We start from the raw sequence: 23,153 nt of genomic DNA, 5'->3' as shown, positions 1-23,153 counted from the left end.
AGGTGTAACTTACCCCTTCGGTCCTACTCTTCAGTGCCAGCTGCTCTCTAAGTTTGTAACCGGAGCTCAGGTCCTTTGAAAAGAGACTGTTTGCAAACTCAAGTTTATTTGAACATGAAAGGAAAGATGCAGGGTTTTGTTGGAAGATTTTAGTGGAAGGTTGGACCCAGAATTTAATGACATTTATCTTGACTAGTCTGAAGTAATTAACCATGACATTTTTGAAAAAGGTTAAGGATTTCTTGAAAGGACACTGCAAATGACTTGAGATCAACATCTTCATAAATGATTGACTACTGGAGGATTTAGTCTTCGGTAAACAACATACGCACAAGCTCCGCTTTAAAACATTCTTCTTCAACCAGCTTCTGAGGCTGAAAGAAAAGTTAAAATGTTTTAGGGGCAATTCAAAAACCTGGTCTAGACTAGAGCCGTTTGTACATACTAACATTAGCCACACTCCAGCAGTTGTTTTTCCAGGGAGGGTGGGGAGGAACAAGCAGGGTAGGAATAACTGAAAGATGCCTGAGGGTTTTCTGGCCTTGGAAGAGGCATTTCTAAGAAAGTAACTGCCAACTTAATAACATGCACAAGTTAAAACTTGAGCTGGTGTTCGTTTTAATCAGGAGTATACTGCACAGAACTTGTTTCACGCCTGTAATTCAGCATTTGGATTTTTTGAAGTTTGAGGAGCTGCAAGTCAGGAAGCTAACAATATGTTGCCAAGAACCTTCCCTGCCCCTCAACCACTACGTGCTAAGTGTACGTACTTTCTTTACCATATGTTTATTATAGGCAACATGATACAGGAAGCAGAGTGGTTCTCTCCTGAGGAACTGTTTGAGCCAGGAAGAGCACACGGGTGGGTGCAGAAGAGCTGTTCCTAATTGCCTGCTCTTTTTAAACAAGAGAAGGTATCAGAAGAGGTGCGTGCCTAACTCATTCACAGCCATAAGCTCCTGCCAGTTTCCCACATGAATGCCTGTAGATCCAGAATGTACAATAAATCACTTACTGTTCCATATTTAAGTAGTGTAGGCACTCCCGTTAGTTTCAGATTCTTCCTGAATTCATTGTTGGGATCTTTCCAGCTGTTTGGGAAGAAGAGGTTAAACACAGCTTGTAGAGGTGCAGTCTGAAGTTAGCCTCTTACCATTCCTTCAACAGGATGATTCAGAGGTGTGTGCCTTGCACCTCCCCAGCCCACCTCTCAGAACAAGCATGCAGACAGTTCAGTTAGGCATGGTCTAGACCACAAAACTCAGAGCAATGCTTCATTCCTTGCAGAAAAGGACAGTTCAGTCAGTCGTTCCAACAGGTTAGTTAACCTCCAGTCCACACATAGCAAAGTTAGGTCAGTTGGCATTAAAGCAGTTACTTACTAGGCTCTGTCTCCTACTAGGCAGTAGATGAATATAGACTCATCGGGCATGTTAGGAAGTTCCTTCCTCACAACTGGTTCAGCTAGAGGGGAATTTTTAAAATCTATTAGTAGTTAATACTTTTGCTGTGCTACAGAATCACCTAGATTTACTCTGACCAGCAGTGCTAATTAATACTTTGCCTGCTTCAGGTCAGGATTTGTATTTTCTTTCATCTAGTTATCCACGAGCTTTGCTGAATTTATTCCATGCTCAACGTTGTAGTGACTCATCTTTGAGTAAAGGCCAATTTCTGCCTTAACAAGAACAATAATGTTGTCTCCTGCCTCTATGGAAGCCCGTCAGAACAGTGGTAAGCAGCTGCCACATATGATCAGAAAGTTCAGCGCGATGTTTTCTGAGGAACTGCCTTCGCTGCCAGACGCCGACGGGCGAGTCCGTTTGCCAGGCAAAGCTGAGGTGAGTCAAGTCAACCGACCCCCGGATTCGCGTCCGACTGGGTCTCTGCTCCCCGGCGAGGGGCTAGCGGAGCGCAGCGCGGCAGGGACAGCTCGCTGGCCAGGGGCCACCTCGAGCTTGGGGCCAGCTTTACCGAGCTCCGTCAGAGCCGACGCGGCCAGGTCGCTTCAGCGGCCCGGTACCGGCAGCCAGGGCTCCACCCCCCCACCAGCCGCTCACGACCCTCGGTAACGGCGCCGGGAGCTGCGGGGGGCTCCGGCTTCCCGGGCGAGCGGGAGAGAGACGGCGCGTACCGCGGGCCGGGGCCCGCCGAGGGGCCGGGCGCTGCCCCGCCGCGCCGCGGGCCTCACCCGTCACGCAGTCCGGGCACCAGCTCCTGCCCTCGGCGTCCTTGTCGCCGCAGAAGAGCGCGAAGATGGGCCGCCCGTGGTAGCGCTGCGCCGTCTGCACGAACTCTGGGTACCCGCGCACCTGCTTCTCCTCCCAGCCCATGGCGGCGGCGGGAAGGGCCGCGCCGGGCCCGGCCCCCGCAGTTCCGCTTCCCGGCGGCCTCCGCGGCGGCGGCTGCCCGGAGCGGGTTTGAACGGCGGCCCGGTAGGCCCCGGCCAGGCCTGGCCCGCCCGTCCGTACCGGCGGCGCGGGGAGCAGTCGCCGACAGGGCCGGGGTGCGAGGAGCGTCGTGACCGGCGGCGGTGGGGCGCGACCCGGGGCGCGGTCGGTAGTTGAGTGGCGACAGACGGTTTGAACAGCGTTATGCGCTGCATCCCGCTCCCTTTCTAAGTCTCAGAGGCAGGAGAAGGAGAGGGAAGTTTCTGGCCGTCTCCACACACCGCTCTTATTTTAAATCCTTCTCTCTGAAGAACTCCTGGTCGATCTATTTTCCTGTGACACTGATCCTCCCGAGCTCTGCCCGAGGCTGTCCTGCCGCTCCCTTACCGCTGCAGCGCCCCATTTCCCTTTTGGGTAAGTAAGACCCTACAAGTTGTAGCGTGAGCCTCGTAGTCCATCATGGTGCTCCTCAGCTCTCCGTGGGGTGTGTAAAAGGAGGATATAAATTGTAAATTATGCCTTAAATGGTGGGATTGTGCTCTCTGTTTTGTGTACCAGCTGTGTGAGTACACGTGGCACGTTTTCCATCTCTACATGCCTCCTCAGGTTGGCTCTCTAGGTGTTATTCACACCAGCCCTGGGATCGCTCCTGAGGGGCGGAAATAATGTATGATTCTTCTTATGTTCATAGTTGTAATTAAAAAAAGGACAAATTGCCAGATTTTGAGCGTCAAGCCAATGTGATGGGACCAAGCAACCCAACCATGTCTGATGCCACGTTTGCGTTCACTACCCAGCTGTACAGGAATGAAGCAAAGTCTTTGCAAACACAGGTATGATTTGACTTATGCAGCGATGCTGAATTGGTTTTCATTTGTGATTGTTACAAAAAGATGATTATGACCCACCTCCTGAGATAGCCCGTTGGTGTCAGTTCTTCATATTTGCTTTCCTGATGCTGTCACACGTAATCTTGACACCATCCTTTCGCAAGGGTGTAGATCAGAAACTACATCTGTAAACATTATTCACCTGTCTGTGGTTTAAGCCCAGCAGGCAGCTAAGCACAGCCATTCGCTCAGGCTCCCAGTGGGATGGGCAAGAGAATTGGAGGGTAAAAGTGTGAAAACCGATGGGCTGAGGTAAAGACAGTTTAATAGGTAAAGCAAAAGCTGCATGCACAAGCAAAGCAAACCAAGAAATTCATTCACTACATCCCATCAGCAGGCAGGTGCTCAGCCATTTCCACAGCTTTGTCATGTGTAGCTGTGACTTGGGATGACACACGCCACCACTCCAAACATCCCCCCCTTCCTTCTCCTTCCCCACAGCTTTTATTGCTTGCCAGTAACTAAAACATTGCTCAGCAATAACTGAGCAATAACATCAGTGCACTGTCAACATTGTTTACATTATAAATCTGAAACATAGCCCCATACTAGCTACTGTGAAGAAATCTAACTCTATCCCAGTCTAAATCAATACAGTATCTTTATCACTTACTTTAGTACATGGAAACAGAACCTGGTCCCATGTTTCAGCTTTCCATTTCTCCTTCATCATGCATCTCCTTCATCATTTCTTCTTCTGTTACCTTTGTAAATTTAGTAATGCCTTTCTAAATCAGTATAATATTTATATTACTGCCATATATATTACTAATGTTATTGTTGTTATAACTCATTAATTTCATTGTCAGAACTCTTAGAAAAAATATTCATAAAGCCATTTGTTGTCCATAGCCCAGTCACTTTGGAGGAGATTTTTCAGTGTGTGTGTGTGTATACTTCCTATGGTGTCCACCCTAAGTTACAGATAAGTGCCTAATGTTATTTACACGATGAACAAAATCATTCTTAATTTTGGATACTGGCATTTGTCTGAATGGACAGAATGCTTTGCATGCATTAAGAGCAGCCCCCAGGAGAAGGACTTTGCGGGATTGGTGGGTGGAAACCTGCCCGTGAGCCAGCACCGAGCGCTGGCAGCCCAGAAAGGCCCCGTGTGCGGGGCTGCACCCAGAGCAGGGTGGGCACAGGGCCAGGGGGGGATTCTCCCCCTCTGCTCCGCTCTGGGAGACCCCCCTGCAGGGCTGGGTCCAGCTCTGGGGCACCAACAGCAGAAGGACACGGACCTGCTCCAGCGGGGCCAGAGGAGGCCACCGAGATGCTGGGGGGGCTGGAGCCCCCCCTGTGAGGACAGGCTGAGAGTTGGGGGGTTCAGCTGGAGAAGAGAAGGCTCCGGGGAGACTTTAGAGCGGCCCCCCAGGGCTGAAAGGGGCTGCGGGAAGGGGGGAGGGACAGGACGAGGGGTGACGGTTTTAAACTGTCAGAGGGAGATTTAGATGAGATCTGAGGCAGAAATTCTCCCCTGTGGGGGGGTGAGGCCCTGGCACAGGCTGCCCAGAGCAGCTGTGGCTGCCCCCTCCCTGGAAGGGCTCAAGGCCAGGTTGGACGGGGCTTTGGGCAACCTGGGCTAGTGGAAGGGGGGTTGGAATTGGATGATCTTTAAGGTCCCTTCAAACCCAAATTTTTCTGTGATTCTATGAAGTACCATCATGACAAAGCATTCTAATATGAAAGAAGATCCATTTTCTTTACTGTGTAAAGTGTTCTGTGTAACATCAGCTTTTTTTTTTTTTTACACTTTGGAGCAGCTCCAGTTTAATAGAAATGTGCCTGCAGTCCCAGAGAACTTGGCTCTCAGATTCTCTAACCCCCGTCCAATTATAATAGAAAAACTGAAGGCACCCGGTGATCAGAAGAATCTAGATGGAAGTGAGGACCCCAGCATAAGAAGCTCTGGCATGTTTTCAGTGATATCTGAAGAGAGACTTAAGTTGGCTATTCAGCTAGCCAAAAGGGACATAAAACGAAGACATCTTGAAGAGCAAGTGAAATGGCAAGTGTTTGGAGATGCTGTCAATAAACCATTGTTGGCACAGAAGTCACAACAGCAGAAGACTGAAGTATTTGTAAGTCCGGAAAATAAAAGTGCACTGAAGTCTCAAACTTGCTTGAAATATCAGCAGAAACTCGGTCAGCCTTCCAAAGTGGAGACTACCACCTCTGGTGCTAAAGTTTATCTCTACACACTAAATAAGGGGAAGCTAAGACCAGCTGGTTTTGACTCTCTACCCACCCATGACACAGAACCTCACCCCAAGCCAAATGTAAATAAAAAAGAAGATAAAAGTACGCAGGAAGTCCGACGGCTGCAAAAGGAATTGAGGAGCTATGTCCAGAAAATTGAAGAACTGACTAAAAAAGGTGTAAGACTGAACAATAATTATGTTATATAAATGTACAATTGTTGATTTGTTTTTCTTTTTGTTTTTTTGCTTGAATTAGAATCCATATTCAGTTCTGGATTTTTGAGAACCATCTACTTTTTTCAAAAGTAGACAAAAGCTGGAATGGCTGGCCAGTTAAGCAATAGCAAGGTTTAATATCACCAAGTGTTTGTGGTGAGTTCCAGTCCAACCTGCAATGACAGCAAATCAGTGATAGGCTATTTAATAACACAGGTGAAAAAAAATATTGGTGTCTATAGGCCTACTGGCTAGATAGTCAGACCGCAAAAATAAGTATCGTAATTAACCACAATCTTATCAGTGATGAGAAAGGGGGTAACAGCTGGTAGAAATTCATTTCACAGTCTGACTCACCTGCTTTATGGCAGTGCAGCAGCACGATTAATGTGCTTCCTGACACTGTGTTGTGGGCTCACCCTGGTTGGCTGTAAAGTGTCACACACTTGGGCTCATTTCCCCATTGGTGGGACAGGGGAGCGAATAGAAAGATTAAAAGCAAGAAACCTTACAGGCTGAGATAAGGATAGCTTAGTAAGGGAAGGAAAGAGGAAGAAGAAAGAAAAAACCTAAAACAAGTGATGCAAAGGCAATCGCTCACTACCTCCCACAAGTAAACCCAATGCCCAGCCAGTCTGTGAGCAGTTTCCCCCCAAAACCTCAATTTTTTTTATTTCTGCCCATGGCATGGAGCATCCCTTTGATCAGCTGGGGTCAGCTGCCCTGGCTGTGTCCCCTCCCAGCTGCTTGCACAGCCCCAGCCCACCCGTGGCAGGGCATCGTTGGAGAAGGAGGCAGCCTTAGTGCTGTGCAAGTACTGCTCAGCGACAGCCAAAGCAGGGGTGTGGTTTTTATTCATAAATCCAAACCACCACTGTACTGATGGCTGTGAATGAAACTAACTCCATCCCAGCCAGCCCCAGTATATACTGCACTGGTTCTTTTGCATAACTAGCCAGAGGTTTAACCATTCCTAACTGTGAGTGCTTTAGCTGCAACTTCTCATAAAACTAAGAGGTCACATGATTTTGTAAGGTATAACTAATAAGCTGTTGCATAAGAATGCAAATTTTAAATAGAAACATGGTAGAGTTAAAATTACTAGCTTGCATTTCTGCTCAGTGGAGCCCTGCAAAATATATCATAGAATCACAGGATGGTTTGGGAAGGGACCTCAAAGCCCATCCAGTGCCACCCCCTGCCCCGGGCAGGGCCACCTTCCACTAGCCCAGGTTGCCCAAAGCCCCGTCCAACCTGGCCTTGAACCCTGCCAGGGGTACATTGTGTATTGGTTCTGCACGAAAGAGCTTATTACTAAATTATGTTTGTTATCATGGTTTAATTGGGATTTTCAGAGGTTAATTAAGACATAAAACTTTACATTTCTTGCTTTTTAGGGAGAGAGAAAGAAATTTTAGATCCTGATAAAGAGCAACAAGTTTACAGTAGGAGACAGAAACAAGCTGCACGGTCAGCTCGGATGCTGTATGTACTCCAACAACAGGTAGGAACCAGCACTTTAAATTGGATGTATAGTAGCAAGTTTATTGTGATGAATTTGACAGAAATTAACTGAAACAAGAAAAATTTGATCAGGTTATCTCTGAACTTCCATGGCATTCTAGTTTATGGTGTGACTAATTTCTCTCATGACTGGACAGAGAGAGGAGCATCACCTTTGGAAAATTTGGACTTTCACTCAGACATTACAGTGAAGATTAATTGTTCATTTATAGATGTAGAGCTAATTCTGAGTGACTTTATCTCTCTCCTTTCTTGATGAACAGGTAAAAGAAATACAGGATGATTTAGAGAAACTGAGTCCTCATAAAATCAAACATACTAAAAAGGTAAGATGTAATTATCCTCCAGGCTGTGAGTAACTTCTTAATGGAAAGTTTTCTGGCTGTTGAGTTTGATTGTGTAGGGTACACCTGAGCCCTCTCCAGAGGGAGATTTTCTTTGTATCTTGTGCTTTTCATCTTATTCTCACACACGTATGTCTCGCTTGCTCTGATACTGCCTTTGCTGCTTCTCTCTTCTCCTCCGTTCTTCTCTGTCTGCAGTAAACTGGAGAGGAAGGCTGTTGGTCTGCTGCTGCTTTTATGGGGCTTCTAATTCCTTCTCATTCCACTTCCTTTTCTGAATAACGCTGTGCTCTACTCTTGGCTACTTTTTTAACTTCCTGTTGATGTCACTCAGTCTTACCCACCTCCTGATTCTCTCCTCTGCCCAGCATCTTCCAGAAGGGTACCACTGAGATCACACCTGCTGTTTGGCCAGTATTGTCCAGTTATTCTCTTGTGCTTTTCCATCACTTGTATTTTCTTCCGTAACAAAAACTGGAGGGTGGAGAATGTTCTGTTTGTCCAACTGTTGCACATTAGGGCCAAGCCCGTGGCTACGGTCCCTGCTGGCACTGGTGATGGAAGCATCAGAGCAGGTTATAACCCATAACCAGGCTGTTCCACCTGACACCGGCGCCGTGCTCGGCAGGAGCGCTCTCATCTACCCTTAGTAGATTGCTTAAATGCCTCGTTGGTTTTGTCTCACAAATGGCTTCATATCCATCAGAATTATCCCAAGCCCGAGTGTTTCTCCATGAAATGTGGGCAGCAATTCTTTGATTAGTATCAGTATTCCTTCTATAGCTAAAGCAGTTATTTTTCATCTTTCCAGTCCCGAGCAGTATCCCGGCTGGCGGCAGCACACAGGGGAGCTATACGAGCCTTGCAGGCGTTTGCCAGTCAGTTTACAGACCAGACAGAGCAGCAGATTCCTACCCACTATAAGGAACTGGGCAGTCTCATCCGACAACTGTCTCTCTGTTCTGCCAAACTGGAAGTGGATTCTTCCATTTCTGACATTATCATAGATATTTTGCTGCAAGTTGAGGTAGGAAAAAACATTTTGTTTTTACTAAGGCAGAAAAGATGCAGTGAAATATGAATCTGCAAACTATGTTCTATGTTAATGAAATGGCAGAATATCTTACTGTTGGGTTTTTTTATTTTTAAAGGCCATATTTGCTAATGTATAAATATGTTTCTAATGTTCCTACATAATGGTGGTCTAAAATAGAGTTGCATTCTAAACATGGAAGCTCCCTGCTGCTGTTCCTGTTGATGCTGTTCCTGTATTGGCTCTCCTGGTAGAACGAGGACTGGTTACAGTAATAGTGGTAACAAAGCATCAGTTTCTGATTTCAGATTCATTTGCCATTTTCAGGACTGAAAGAATTGCACTTTTATATGTTGGTGTAAGTTACATGTTTATTGTTTTGTGATGCATGCTTTAGGCATCAGGACTAGTGATGAGCATCTGAGCCTCACACACGGTGGTGGGTGCAGAACTGGCCAGACAGAAGATAACGCTGTAGCTACAAGAGCTACTTAAGCTCTTTGCCCTTCAGGTGGCTTCTGTTAGTAATGTCTGATGTCTTAAAACATGTTGTTGGTGTAATAGAAAAGTTCTGATTCTCGTTTCCTGCTGCAGTTCCTACCTGCAAGATTTATTTTTTAAGAACCTATGTAACCTGCACTATTATGAAACTAGTATCTAATTCATTTAAATAAAAAGCAACTGATAAAATAGCCATAAGATATTTATTTTTCCTTTAAAATATTGTTCTAACTGTAAGAGCTGTGTTGTTATTTTTGTTGTTCTGAACTGCTTATGAGAACAGTAACAGTGCTAACTGCCTGGAAACAGGAAAGGAGGCAGAATTGTTTGGACTCAGCATTGGATGAAGCGTCTGTCTGTCTTACCATAGGCGTGGGGGCATTATTTTTTTTTTTGTCTGTAGCCTTTGTATCCATTTCTTTTTGAACATACTATAAGCAGATAATTTGCTGGAGTCAATTGTAAATACAAAAATGCAAGCTTTTTCTGTAAGGTTCAAGTTAATAATATGAAGAAGCTTCTGCATGAACAAGCTATCAGGAGTAATCACTACCAGAAAAACCAAAACCAGAACCACAGCAAAAAAATTCCAAAAGTCAGAATCTCTTGAATTTGCTTCTCATTATTACATCAGATTTACTAAGAGAGTGATTAAATTTCTAAATATTTGGTGCAGGATCTGGATTCACTGCTGGAAAAGAAACAAACACCAAAAAATGTGAAGAAATGTATTTCAGCATCTCAGGGCAAATCTCCGAGGAACACTGAGACATTTCCAGCCAGAAAGCAGCTCAAATCACCAAAAGGAGAAAACAAACCTCTCATCTTAAAGGGTCGGCATGGACAAGAGCCTAGAAAACCTCCAGCTGCCAGGAGTCTCTTGACTGGTTTGTATTTTGAATGACTAGATACATTTTTATCAGTTACCTTACCATCTGCAGTTCAGTTCTGCAGTACGGTACGTACGTTGGTCAGTGTGTAACAGCCCGTATTGTGGCAAGCAGTCACGTAGCCTTGCTGTGCATTCCTTTCAGCTGTTCCCCTGACACGGTATGGTAGACCTGCAGGTTCATGTGCCTCTAACTACGTTGTTCTTCCTATTTTTGTCCATTTCTTTTACTCTGGCTACACTTGGATTGTTTTTCTGCAGTGTACACCTAAATGGCAGTTTACAAGTTGACATTAATGGTGCATAGAGAATATTTCCAAATATCTACCTAGATAATACTGTATAAATATATTATTTTGGAAGGCAAAGTTGCTGACTGTTAGTAAATCTCCAGCAAAGCTATCACTGTTTAACTGTTTGCAGTGAAAAGATATGCTGAAGCCATGGCTCAGAATTTCATTGGTTTGTGCAGTTTCTCTACTTTTGAGAGGAGTGGCTCTGTTTCATTCTTGCCAGTTCATTAATGTTAATGTCTTCTGCACAGTAATCACTGTTTCAGTACCTAGAGACATGTTCACTGACAGTTAAGCTGAAGGCTGGTTTCTTTTTCCACTACTAGCCTGCCATGCAGCCATTGGGAATTGGTTTACTTTTACTTCCTATATGAAAGGAAATGGGCTTTATTCTTTATCAAGGTGTTGTGAGATAAATTTACCACCCGAAGTATTTTTTGTCACCTCATGAAAGCCACTATAGCTAATCACATTATTATATAACCTATATTAAGTATTTTTCTTCTTTGGGATGTCTTTCTTATACCTCATACTGTTTTCACTGGAACAGTAAGTGCAAAGAATTCTATGAGATGGATTCATCTTTGGCAGTGCAGAGAGACGGTATACTGAGAAGCATCTCATGGTTTCCACGTGTCTTGCTGCCTAAAAAAGAATGTTTTGTTATCACAGCCTCATATGGCAATTACTACCAAAAGGCTCTCCCATGATTTTCAAATATTTATATCCATATAAATATATATATGCACACAAACCCCAAAATCTCCTGTTCATTGACACAGTGTAAGAAAGACAATTTAATTAACACTTGTCAGGAAATGCAAAGTGGTTTTTTTCTTTTTTTATTTGATTTTTTTAAAAATTATGGTAGAGCTTAAAAGTTCATGATTAGTTTACCTAGCATAACAGAATTATCAAATGTAGAAATAGTGATAATTCTTGCCCCTTTCAACTTAAGGTTGAAAGTTTGTTTATTTTTTTGATACAGATAAACATTGACATGTTGCAAATATTTCAGCAGTTCAAGAAGCAAACAGTTGTGCTCGTATATTGCACAATAAATTCCGAGAAGAAAATGCTCCACCTACTCCAGAGAGAAATGCCATTTCACAAGGAAGCACAGATGCATTGGTGAGAGCTAGAGCTGTAAAAAAAGATCCCATCCTTGAAAGTGGCCCTTTGAAGAAGAAAGGCGTGTTATTGCCTGCAAAATCACAGGTATGGAAGTGATAAAATAATTTATGCTTCTACTTGTCCTCCAGGATTCGTTATATAATGTAAGGCACTGTCAAGCTTTGCACTTCCTCACAGTTTTTTTATTCTGAGCTGGGAGGCACAGGGGGATAAATTGTGTCATCTACCTACATTATTTCTAGAGGTTATGACTGTTTTATCCAATGTTTCTTGAAAGTATTGTTATTGTTCCTTGGAAACACACTGTACATCTAGAAACGATGAATAACAGAATTAGCAAGGAAGACTTTCACTGAAGCTAGATTCACGTTTGAAATTAGCATGGTTATTTTTCAACTTGAAATTAAAGCTGAAATATTTTCCTCTTACTGATCGTCCTCTGTCATGAAAAAGGCACTCAGCAGTGATGTTGTGCTGTTGCTAGTGTTAATAGGAGGATAAAAGTTAGGCAGATTTACTTCATTGATTACAGAAATTATAAAACTTCACAATACAGATTCTGGTTTCTGGTAAGTCCTTCTTGCAACCAGCAAGAGGGTTCTGTAATACAAACAAAGCAGTTCTTTAAAGATATTTCAGAGTGCTGAATTTCGCAAATAGTTGGGATTTTTTTATTAAGTGCCTTTTTTTTTTTTCCTTAGAGTATCACCTTCAGCTTGAAAAATCGGATCTGATACAGTAACACAGATGTATGCACGTGTAACTTTTACTGCCTCCCATATCTATCTGTCAGGGAGGACTGTGAGAGGGAAGGTTACACGTTTCAGTAATTCGTGCTGAGGGGACTAGTCTAAGTGTCCGTGTAGCAAATACAAATATGGCAATGTTATAGTTTCATGGCTGAATAAAATGTTACCTTGGAAACCTTCTATTTGGATTAAGATTTAACATAGAGTCTAATTCTGAAAATTTTAAAAAAAGTTTTTTCGTGTGATTTTGTTAACTTGAAGGGAATGCTGATCAAGAAATCAAGAAAGGTACAGCCTCAAGGGAAGCGGGCCCGATTTCAGGAGACAACCATAGCTTTCCAGCTAAAAGAGAACAAACGACCTGCTAAGGAGAGCAGAAGACCCCTCCTTAGGGCTCCTCCTGAGCGGTATGCTCACAGCCGGGTGGAACCCCCGCCACCCTGCTGGTTGCATTCTCCTCCCCCTTATACACTCCTGGGAAGAGCCACTGCTTGGTGCTTTTCCCTGGGCCGGGCCCCGGGCCGGGCTGCGCGGGCACGGTGCCGGGGAAGCACACGGTGTCGGAGCTGGTGTTAGGAAGGGAAGTACTATCTCCCTGTTCCAGAAGGGCAAAATAGGTCTCTTTGTCCTAGCCGGCAGCAGAGCACAGGTTTGTTTATTTTAAGCTCCATTCAGCAGGGCTCTCGGGATGTAGTTTGTTTTGGGAGATCCAGCTGCTGGATTTGTTCTGGGTAGTGCACGTGGTGAGACAAGGACCTCGTCGCTCCGGGCAGTATTTGTGGATAGCCATGGAGTTGCCCGTGGGCCAGTAGCAGAAACGTAACTGAAGATCCCTGGTTCTCAAAAGACTTTCCTGCTTTATATAGTCTTAAAGTCAGTATTAATTTTCTCTCTGAAGGAATCACATGATTTCATTCTTAGTTGTTAGAATGTGCATTTTGTAACCCTCTGTGTTCCCATCTTGTTTTTGAAGACTGGCATGCCTTGAAGCAGACACTTCAGGAAGAGTGAAGGTGCTAACTGACCTTAGCAGAGGAGAAATAAAAAAGCCAGAAAAGTTAAGGTAATGACTGACTTTGAAGAGCTAATAAATGGTGTCAGATCTGATACAGTCTGCTCCCCACTCCCACCACTCCCCCAAAAAGTACATTTATGTGTTTGGGTTTATTGAATTATTGTTGTCACACAGCTTCAGAATGGCGTTGTCATTTGTTCTGTCTTGTGTAGGTCACAAAGTGCTTCTCCAGCCCAGTGTGCAGACCAAGGTGAGAAGGCAGAAGGGGAGCGCTCAGAACCTCTCTCAGAGAGTACCCAGGTAGTACAGTCAGGCTCATGCCACTGTTTAAAGGATGCCTTTAGAGCCCTAAAACATTTATAAAGGGGCAACACAGTTTCTTTTCAACTTAATGCAAGTCACGTTTATGTAGTCAACACAGTTCTGGACATTTGGAGAGCATATTTTGATTTCAAGATGTGGGTCTTACTGTAATGAAGTTTGGCAAAGCTGCATTAAATCTTTTTTTTGTTACCTTCTTGTCAGGTAGATGCATTTTTTCATTTGTTTCTGAATGGTCATAACGGTTCCACGCTGAACATGACTGGACTTGATAAGATTATTTTAATAATTCTGATAAACCTGTATTTAATGACTAAATAAATTTGGACTAGTAATATTAATGGTTAAATACAAAAAGCTTTATTATCATGAGAGGATTTACATTTTATTTAGAAGATCAATCTCTCCTTTGAAACAGACTGTCACCTTGAAGGATTCATCATTTATAAACCACCTTTCAACCCATGCAGCCAAAAAGGTATATTCTGTTTGTTTGTCAGAGAGTAAAGCTGTTTGACATTTAAGATGTATTTTTATCTTTGCCATATAGCAGAATGCATCCGGAAAAGTAGTGCTGATTTCCCAAACTTAGCAGTTTTGATTTACATGAGCCACATCTTTAAAACAGTGTCATTGTATGGGCACGTAAAATATGGAACAACGAGGAGGCTCTTTGTAACATCATCTCTTTTGTATATTTTTAGCTTGATGTGGCCTTGAATGCGTAACCTTGCTTAGGGGGAAAAACGTTTTCATATACACTAGCACAGGTAAATGAATAGTGGCATCATACTATGGCTAATTGGTAAAACTGGACACAACTGAAACCTATACCTGTGGCCTGCATCCTGTATATTTGCTCATTACCACCCGGAGCTGCTGTGAGGCGGTTCCTGTATGATGTTAGTGTGTGTGTAGTGTTTGTAAGACAAGAGCCTTCACTTCACTTTCTTGGATTCCTGGGTGATCTCTGAACCTGTGACAGTTTTGTCTTCAACTTGGGAACATAGTTGTGTAGCAAGCTTTTGCCATATTGATTTTGTTGGTAGGAACATATGAAGCTGTTTTTATTGATTTGGCCTATTGTGTGGGTGGAAGGAAAACAGGAATTGATTTGGATTTTCATTGAAAAGAACTGTTGAAAAGACAACGGATTATTTCCAGGAGCTGCTGTAAGAAATGTTTAGTTTGTAAGCATTTTCTCCCCAGTTGGTTTGGGTTTTTTTTCTTTCCTTCTTGCATTGACTGTGTGAGTTTTTGTTTGTTTGTTGGATTTTTTTTAAATAGCAGGTTGCAGCAAATGCAGATATTCTGAGTGAAAAGCTACTGGATGATCTTTTGGAAGATGCTGCTCAGGAAATACGGAGTATGGAGCAGGATGAGAGACTCCAGACCGAGGCTCTGCCTGTGGCTGACACTCATAGCCTGGAGTCAATGTTGCACAGAATGGAAGAAATTGAAGTAAGATTTTCACTCTTGGTTGGTTTCATTAGTGCAAATTTCTTGTTTACTGTCCATAAATTGCAATATCTGTAAGTATCTACATTCATAAATGAAGCAAGGTCTGACTGGGTCAGTGTATGAAATTAAAGACTTGGAAGGAGTTTGCCCTTCCAAGCAAAACGGTGTAATAGAATAATGTTTGCCCTGATGTTTTATTGCTAGCTTTAGAGCTGGTAGAGCTGAGTTTGCCAAGACTTTGTGGCTTAGATCATCATATGTGAATGGGAGAAGGGAATGGGACAATCAATGTGGTGATAATGTTGATTGTCTCACAGATTGGGAACTATTTGAACTTGGGTTTTTGTTTTGTTTTTTTGTTTTTTGTGATAGAGGATCCCTGTATTCTAGGAGCATAAGTATCTCAAGGAACTATATTCTGGCAATCTGAAATATTTTACAGGGCAACATGGGGATGTCAGACAAATACAGGGCTATTTGTGCCCTTATTTATTCATCTTTCTATGTAAATATTCAAGAAGTTGTCATTTACTTGGCTTGAACTTTCTCATATATTGCTTTCCTAAAAATTTTTCTTTGATCAGCTTTTCCCTTGTTTTTGGTTTGAGTCCCATTTCAACCTTCCTGTTCAGTGAAATTTATCATAACTTAGAACCACTGAGTTTAGTGCCATTTACTCCTAGAGATCCGTTGGTAAGCCGGAAGCAAAGCTCACGCTGGGCACTGTCCTCACCCCTATGAGGCACAGAGGAACACCTTTGAATTGGCTGCTGGCCAGGCAGGAACAGCCTGATGGCCCTTCAGTTGTTTGGGGAACTGCCCTTGGTCTGAAATGGGAGCAGCTGCCATCGTAGTAGCAAGTTGAGTCTTTAAGTACGGCTTTTGAACGAGGAGAATATCTGTGATTTCACCCCCACACCCCTTTGCAGTGTTAACTAGGCAGAAGAAGCCTACTTTGGGCAAGGAGGACCATGACCTGCCTTCCTGTTGGGTGATAACTAGTACAGCTGAGCTGCTAGGTTTGTGTTGATTAATTCTGTGTGTTCAAAACCAGAGATACCAGGAGGCTGTACGCAGGAGATTCACTCAGATTGTGTACAGTGATTGGCAGTTCTGGGGCCAGGAAGACGAAACAGGTAAGTGTCTTTTTAATGCAACTTGTTTGTTCTGTAATCTGTATCTTTAAACTCAGATGTTTTGAAATCAAAATAATTGGATTATGAGTGATCAGATAGCACCATCCAGACACATTTCTTACTGTAGGTGCTCCTTTGAGAGGACTACTTCTAAAATAGTTCTAAAATCAGTGTTTTAAAGAGGAAGGGCCTCTCCTGAGGACAGGCTGTCATTTTGTGCTTGCCTTTACTGGGGCTGCATCTGAATGGAAAGCACTGCTAGTGCAATTTAGCCGAAGGATTAGGAACCTTTAACACACACTTCCAGTCAACAGATGTCCCTTTTCTAGGCATTTGTCATTCTTTAGTTTAGGTATTTTTTCCTACCAAAATGTGAGTAATGATTTTTGTGCAGTGAAGATGACATTCCCTACATACATACACTCCTATTCATCTCTAACCTACTTGAATTTACTCCAGAAGACAGTGAGTTTACTTTCTAAGTCCAAGGTATCCTAAAGCCACTGCAGTTGTCGTCTTGTTACGCTCTTCGTGACTTGCCTGTCTTCATTTTTGAGAAAGGGACCAGCAAATCTGTAAATCTTAATCTTGAAAAGACTATTTAACGTGTTCTCATTTGACTTGATTCCTTTGAAACACCATTCATTAATTACTTAGCAGTAATCATTTTCATGCTGAAGAATTCAAATCTTTTTCTTAAGAGTTCACAGCCTGAGTTCAGGTATGGTGAAACAGTCTCAGTTTGTTCCTTCTGTTGATTTGCTTAGGCAGGAGCAAGCAGATATTTATCTTATAGTTGCTTCCCCAGTTTTCTTTCCTTTGTTTTAATAAACTATCAGTTTAAATGGCTTAGTTCAGCAGTAAATATTAGGTAAATATTAGTGTAGCAATGAAGCCATGAGAGTTTAAGGTTTTCTGGCAGTACACGGAAGATAATATTAAATTACTTAAGTTCAGAAGATTTTTGTCTTTCCTTATTTCTTTCAAGGGATGGTGATACTGTTTTTAGATCTTGCAGCATACATGCAAGTTTAATTTTTGTAGTCTCAGAAAATCTGGATTCTTCTGTGCAGAATTTATTATCCAATGTGCCTCAGCAAAAAGTATTTAATCGTTGAGAAAAACAGTTTGGATGCTCCCAGTTCACATTAATCACATTTTTTCCTGCTTGTGTGAATGTAAAGACCTTCAGATGAAAGATATAACTAACTTTTCACATCAGATTAACTTTTTAACTGAGAGGGACCTAAGTGACGTTAGTAGGAAACGGTTCACTAGTGAGGCGCAGCGTTCCAAGCAGTGGTTTGCCATTTCCCATATGTAGGTGTGTGTGCTCTAATGCTGTGTAGGTGTATGTACTCATAACACCGTGTAGGTGTGAGTGCTCTAACACGGTGTAGGTGTATGCACTCATAACACCGTGTAGGTGTGCGTGCCCTAACACCGTGTAGGTGTATGTACTCATAACACCGTGTAGGTGTGCGTGCCCTAACACCGTGTAGGTGTATGTACTCATAACACCGTGTAGGTGTGCGTGCCCTAGCACCGTGTAGGTGTATGTACTCATAACACCGTGTAGGTGTATATACTCATAACACCGTGTAGGTGTATATACTCATAACACCGTGTAGGTGTGCCTGCTCTAACACCGTGTAGGTGTGCGTGCCCTAACACCGTGTGGGTGTATGTACTCATAAAACCATGTAGGTGTATGTACTCATAACACCGGTGTAGGTGTGTGTGCCCTAACACCGGTGTAGGTGTATGTACTCATAACACTGTGTAGGTGTATGTACTCATAACACCGTGTAGGTGTGCGTGCCCTAACACCATGTAGGTGTGCGTGCCCTAACACCATGTAGGTGTATGTACTCATAACACCGTGTAGGTGTGCGTGCCCTAACACCATGTAGGTGTGCGTGCTCTAACACCGTGTAGGTGTATGTACTCATAACACCGTGTAGGTGTGCGTGCCCTAACACCATGTAGGTGTGCGTGCTCTAACACCGTGTAGGTGTATGTACTCATAACACCGTGTAGGTGTGCGTGCCCTAACACCGTGTAGGTGTGCGTGCTCTAACACCGTGTAGGTGTATGTACTCATAACACCGTGTAGGTGTGCGTGCCCTAACACCGTGTAGGTGTGCGTGCCCTAACACCGTGTAGGTGTGCGTGCCCTAACACCATGTAGGTGTGCATGCCCTAACACCGTGTAGGTGTATGTACTCATAACACCGTGTAGGTGTGCGTGCCCTAACACAGCGAGCACTCAAAGGAGGACTGACGCTTGTTGTGTTCCCATCCCCCTGCTCTGTTCCTTATCCTGCCCTTTGACTCAGTACAAGAGTGATGCTACACTGATTTTTCCAAGCTGAGTATCTGATCCCCTTCTGACTTTAACGGAACCGCGTTGTTTTACACTGGTTGGAAGATCTCACAGTGAGACTTAGCCCAAATCTTGTTGGATTTTTTTTCCATGTCTTGGATTTACTGTCAAGCTTAATGGGCTACAATAGCTTTAGAGTGGTATTTTCTCTCTCTCCTCTAGAATAATCCACTGACACAACAAACTATCTATACTGAAGTTCGGTAGGGTTTATAAAATGCTCAGCTTTAATACACTGAGCTCTTGGAAATCCTATGTTGAACTTACATTTTAGGCACTTGTCACCTTCAGTACTTTACTTATCCAAAGAACTTCCCGTTAAAAGAAGCAAAAGTCTTTGTGAGGATTTACCTGCAGTAAATGCATTTTTTCTCTTTCAAAGAAACAATTTTAAATGTTATTTTCTTCCTTCTAGAACAACAAATTGCATCAATAGCTAAAAGACCTACATCTCCTCATCCAATACAGATAACTAAATTGATGGGACACACAGAGCCAGAAATGAACATTTTATTTGAAAAACTTTTTGATAGCAAGTAAGTAGAATATTTGGCCCTACACTAAACTGTGTGTCTTCATTATAGTATTTTCATTACAGAAAATTACAGTTACTATTTGAAGAGATTTTTTGGTCCTTCAAAAAGATACTTGAAAATCTAGTTCTGGCTTAATGTCTGTTTTATATTTGCAGTGATATTGATGAAAACAAAGAAGCAGAGGAGAAATCGCAGACTGGAAATGACATTGTGCAGCCCTTGGCTGGGAATTCTCTACGGAAGGAGTGCTCGGTGTGTCTCTCTGTGCCAGAGCATATGCTGCAGAGCATCTTGGATTACAGCAGCAGATACAAGCATCACTTAAAGCTTATTTCTCATGAGGCGGTGGGCAGTTTCAATCCCTGGCAGATTGCTGAGAGGTACATGACTATCTTTGTGGTTTTGAAGTGAATGGATCAGCTGATGAACAGGTTTTTCTGTCCTTACTCAGGAAAGGAGTGAGGAGGGGGCCATTGAACTTGCAGACTGAAAGCCAGAAGCAGTCAGCCAGCCATTGGACTGTTTCTCCACTGGTACTTGGTGTCCGTGGGTTTTTAACATGCTCAGTGTCTGCTGAGTGAGCAGGGCAGTATAAGCTGAAATACCCACCCTTGCACTGACGCGTGAATAAGCATTTTGATTGCTCAGCAGCAGGTATAGCATCTCAATTATATGACTCGTTAGCATTTCCTTGCACTTTTCTTGAGTGATTGCCTACAATTGCCTAGAAATCATTTTCAATATGTATGATAGATTTCAGAAATCACCCATTGGCCTTGTAAAGTCCCAGTCCCAAAAACCCCACAGAAATACAGGCTGAACTTGAACCTTGCTAGTCCTGTTCTTTCAGAGGTGAAGAAATACTGGCACAACATCAGTTGGCATAGAGGGGCCGTTAATTCCCTGCAGAGGGGAAATCAGAAGACTTCTGGCTGTGGGAGGAGAGAAACGAAAGAAAACTCTGTAGTATTAAGACAGAATTACAAAATCTAACTTCAGTGGTTGTAGATGGATTGGTTTGCCATAATTGTCTGTATTGGCAGATTGGACATCAGCCTTAATTGCCAAGAGTTTTTAAACTTCTGCAGACACTTATAATGCAGTAGCATTGAAATTGGTGATACAGCTCGTTTGAGTAACATTTGCTGTCTGCATTGGTGTTTTGGGAGCGGGTCCTGCGCTATTTGAGGGGACTTGTGTGTGTGCAGGTAACGCTGTGTGTTGGTGCTTCGCCCAGCTGGGTGACTGGGCAGATGTTTCAGTAACTGGCTGGACCATGTGTTTGAATCTACCGAACTAAACCCCTGAACTACGCCGTGGCCGCTCTCAGCGCTGCCGTGCTGCCTTCTGAACTGCACTCCTGGTGACGGGGCTGAGGCCGAGTGGGTCAGGACTGGCACCTGCTGGGCACTGGGAGATGGGTTAAATGCCAGCGAGTCTCTCCCGCCGGTGAACCCCGCCGCTGTCGTTTGCCGGGTGCCTGTGGTGCCCCCGAACCGGCTGCGGAGCCTCCGGGAGCCCCGCGCCTCGCTGACGCCCCCCCCCCCCGCCGCCAGAGGGCGCCATAACCCGCTAACGTGAGCTCGGGTCCACGGTCTGGAACATTCCCGGGCTGCGACCCGCGGGCCTGAGGCAGGCCCCGCGATGGTAGTTTAGAATATAAGCAGAACTGAAGAGACGTTTTCAAGAGGCCCATAAACAACTGTTGTCTTACGCTAAAATAGTTTTCCCTCCTGTAACATCTGCTGTGGTCCAGGGATCGCTGAATGTTGAAAGGTCTCGTCTCGCTTTTCCTTAAACTCTGCTGCTCCCAGTGAGGCCCGATTCAGTGGCAGCTAAAACCAGTGAGAAGGTTCCCATTTACCTCAATGGTGTTCGGGTGAGCCCCACGGTAGGTTAACTCTTATCCCCAAAGCAGGATTAGTATCTAAGAGTTTGAAAAAATGAAGCAATTGAGATCTCTCAACACTTCTAAGCCTGCTATGAGCCAGGCTGAGGAGAGAATTTCTGATATACAACACATATCAGAACACGTATCAGATCTTGTCTTGGGCTAAGCAGTAGAAATAATGAAAAAACGTGAGTATTTCCCTTTTAAAATCAGAGCACTGATATCAGTGGACGGGATGACTGGAATTTGAAATCTGACTTTCTGAAACTTTTCCTCTTCTTTTTCTCCCTCCCTCTCCCTCAGTCTTGCAGAGCAGCTGACAGAAGAAGCCCTCTGTGATGTGGCGGCAGAGCTGCAGGATGTTTGTGAGGATTATGCAGAAGCTGTGTTCACGTCAGAGTTTTTGCAGCCAGCACACTAAATGCTTTCAAATCCGCCCCATTATCAAATGCAACATCAGCCTCAGTCTAACAGTCTTACCAGATGATCTAATTTTTCATGGTTTTTTTAAATCTGTGAGATTCTGTTCACCAAATGAATTAAGTCTATCAAGGATTCATCTCAGGTTTTTATCAAACCATTATCATAATGTTTTCCTTTTCAGACTTTATTGTACTGCATTTATCAGGACTTATTTTTTTTAGCCAGTGCTTCAGTAGAATGAAGTGAACTGATCCAGGTGAAGTTTATATATTTTGATGGGAATACCAACCCATTTGTGTACCTGTATTACTTCATTCATTCATTTTTATGTGTGATCCCTCTTACTAGAATAAAATACCAGGAGGAGGACTGGGTTCAGGCAGTGTCACAGACTCAGCTGTACTGCCTCAATTTTCTGCTTCAAAATGGAGAGAATCTGACTTACCTACCTTATAAGGGAGCTATGGGTTTTAGTTTATTCTCAGTAAAATGAGTTGAATATATCCGATAGTTGTGTCAGAAAAATGAAACATTATTGATATTTCTCAAGCCAAGATGCAGCAGACCAGCATAGAAGCCGTTTGGTTTGCTGTTCAGGGCCTTCCATACCATGTAAGAAGGATGTTGTCTGACCACCGTGCTTAGCATACATCTGAGGATGAGTTCTGGGCCTGGCTATCCAAAGGCAGGATTCTCGGGGCACAGCATTAAGAAGATGTAAACACTTGGCACTGGCTGTACTCGTAGGCCAGCAGCCTGCCTGGACTCTTGCAGTCACCTTCTGAAGGTCATTCATACCTTTTGGGTCTCTGAGCATCACCAGTACGGTACACACAGACAGCTGAGACCTTTCCATAGAAGCACATAGAAGCGGAGATTTTCTTCCTCTTCTTCTTAAGCTCGTCTAAAGTACTACAATTTTTGTCAGCATTTAGTGATCCAACCCCACCCTCCTTACTCTTAAGAATCCCACTGAAACCAAGAACAACAAAATCAACGGACAGTTGGCATTTCTGCAATACTGAATTAACTTGTTCATTTCAGGTAACCAATGTACTGGTTTAGGTTATGTCTGGAGCAAGCAATGAGTAATAATTATGTGTGGTCATATTCTAGGGAAATGCAAATTCAGTCCTTGAGGTAACCCAAAACCCAATATGACAGTCTGTCTCCTTTGACAAATTTCTTTTGTCCAGTAGTGTTCAACCTATATCAGAATAAATTTTAACTTTCTAAGATTTTTTTTTCTCTAATTAGAACATACATTTTAAAAATAATTTTGTTTTTATTGAAGCCTGGTTTACTGTTTTGTTTGTCTTGAAATTTACACCAAATGTAGTGATGTAAATTTTACTGCTGATGTGTGACTTTGCTGGTGTGTGATTTCTGTAATTATTTCTAAGATTATAGAGATAAGTGTTTTGAAGTCCAAAACATTAAAGCCATAGAGTCTGTATGTATGGGTACATATGCTTGTGAAAGTATTTTCAAGATATTTTATTTTTTAATAACACTTGTTTCTTGGGACTGAACATAGTTTTAATTTAAGATAACTTCCCTCGGAACCTGTTTGGAATAGTCAGCACCCAAGGGAGTACCTGGCAACATTACAAGAGTCAGACCAGCATATGCCTCAAAGTAACGTGGTCATCTGTCGAGGTAAACATACTTTCATAAATCCCATGGTGCCGTGAGTGGTATCCTCTGACCGATGATGCCAAAGTGAACTTTTATTCTGGATGAAAATTTTGTGGCATTTGGGTGCCGCCTTGGAGCAGAAAAGTGCAGAGAGTGAAGGCTTTAGGTAGGATCCCTGA

General features: G+C 43.3%; 2 protein-coding genes across 5 annotated transcripts; one reads left to right on the top strand and one right to left on the bottom strand.

Moving 5' to 3' along the window:
- Window positions 1-87: 87 nt before the first annotated feature.
- TXNDC17 (thioredoxin domain containing 17) lies at window positions 88-2,372 on the bottom strand. Its single transcript, XM_074922539.1, has 4 exons — window positions 2,192-2,372; window positions 1,383-1,464; window positions 1,016-1,091; window positions 88-374 (listed from the first exon to the last, which is right to left on the bottom strand). Exons 1-4 carry the CDS (start codon window positions 2,331-2,333, stop codon window positions 306-308), a joined length of 369 nt encoding a protein of 122 aa, XP_074778640.1. The 5' UTR covers window positions 2,334-2,372; the 3' UTR covers window positions 88-305.
- Window positions 2,373-2,409: 37 nt separating this feature from the next.
- Window positions 2,410-22,796, top strand: KIAA0753 (KIAA0753 ortholog). Of its 4 annotated transcripts, none has more exons than XM_074922534.1 (17): window positions 2,410-2,804; window positions 3,082-3,223; window positions 5,047-5,659; window positions 7,098-7,204; window positions 7,488-7,550; window positions 8,380-8,595; window positions 9,779-9,989; window positions 11,306-11,502; window positions 12,429-12,574; window positions 13,141-13,230; window positions 13,395-13,482; window positions 13,922-13,981; window positions 14,791-14,964; window positions 16,019-16,100; window positions 18,902-19,022; window positions 19,178-19,402; window positions 21,217-22,796. In XM_074922534.1, exons 2-17 carry the CDS (start codon window positions 3,134-3,136, stop codon window positions 21,332-21,334), a joined length of 2,601 nt encoding a protein of 866 aa, XP_074778635.1. In that variant the 5' UTR covers window positions 2,410-2,804; window positions 3,082-3,133; the 3' UTR covers window positions 21,335-22,796. The 4 variants fall into 4 exon arrangements, with proteins under 4 accessions (XP_074778635.1, XP_074778636.1, XP_074778634.1 ...); XM_074922535.1 differs by having other exon boundaries at window positions 11,303-11,502; window positions 14,794-14,964; XM_074922533.1 differs by having other exon boundaries at window positions 11,303-11,502.
- The last annotated feature ends 357 nt before the right edge of the window (window positions 22,797-23,153 follow it).

The sequence above is a fragment of the Athene noctua genome, chromosome 19 (assembly GCF_965140245.1).
Source record: "Athene noctua chromosome 19, bAthNoc1.hap1.1, whole genome shotgun sequence".
Taxonomy (NCBI): Eukaryota; Metazoa; Chordata; class Aves; order Strigiformes; family Strigidae; genus Athene; species Athene noctua.
The sequence above is the reverse complement of the archived record's forward strand: the minus strand, read 5'-3'. Positions and strand labels throughout refer to the sequence as shown.

What these genes read in the sequence shown, in the direction of transcription:
- KIAA0753 (XM_074922533.1), top strand. Translation starts at nt 3,134, where the DNA reads ATGGGACCAAGCAACCCAACCATGTCTGATGCCACGTTTGCGTTCACT. An exon ending in TGAAGAACTGACTAAAAAAG is followed by an intron (nt 5,660 to 7,097) that starts GTGTAAGACTGA and finishes CTTGCTTTTTAG; the next exon opens with GGAGAGAGAAAGAAATTTTA. An exon ending in ATATTTTGCTGCAAGTTGAG is followed by an intron (nt 8,596 to 9,778) that starts GTAGGAAAAAAC and finishes TATTTGGTGCAG; the next exon opens with GATCTGGATTCACTGCTGGA.
- TXNDC17 (XM_074922539.1), bottom strand. Translation starts at nt 2,333, where the DNA reads ATGGGCTGGGAGGAGAAGCAGGTGCGCGGGTACCCAGAGTTCGTGCAG. An exon ending in CTAGTAGGAGACAGAGCCTA is followed by an intron (nt 1,092 to 1,382) that starts GTAAGTAACTGC and finishes CTTCCCAAACAG; the next exon opens with CTGGAAAGATCCCAACAATG. An exon ending in CACTACTTAAATATGGAACA is followed by an intron (nt 375 to 1,015) that starts GTAAGTGATTTA and finishes CTTTTCTTTCAG; the next exon opens with CCTCAGAAGCTGGTTGAAGA.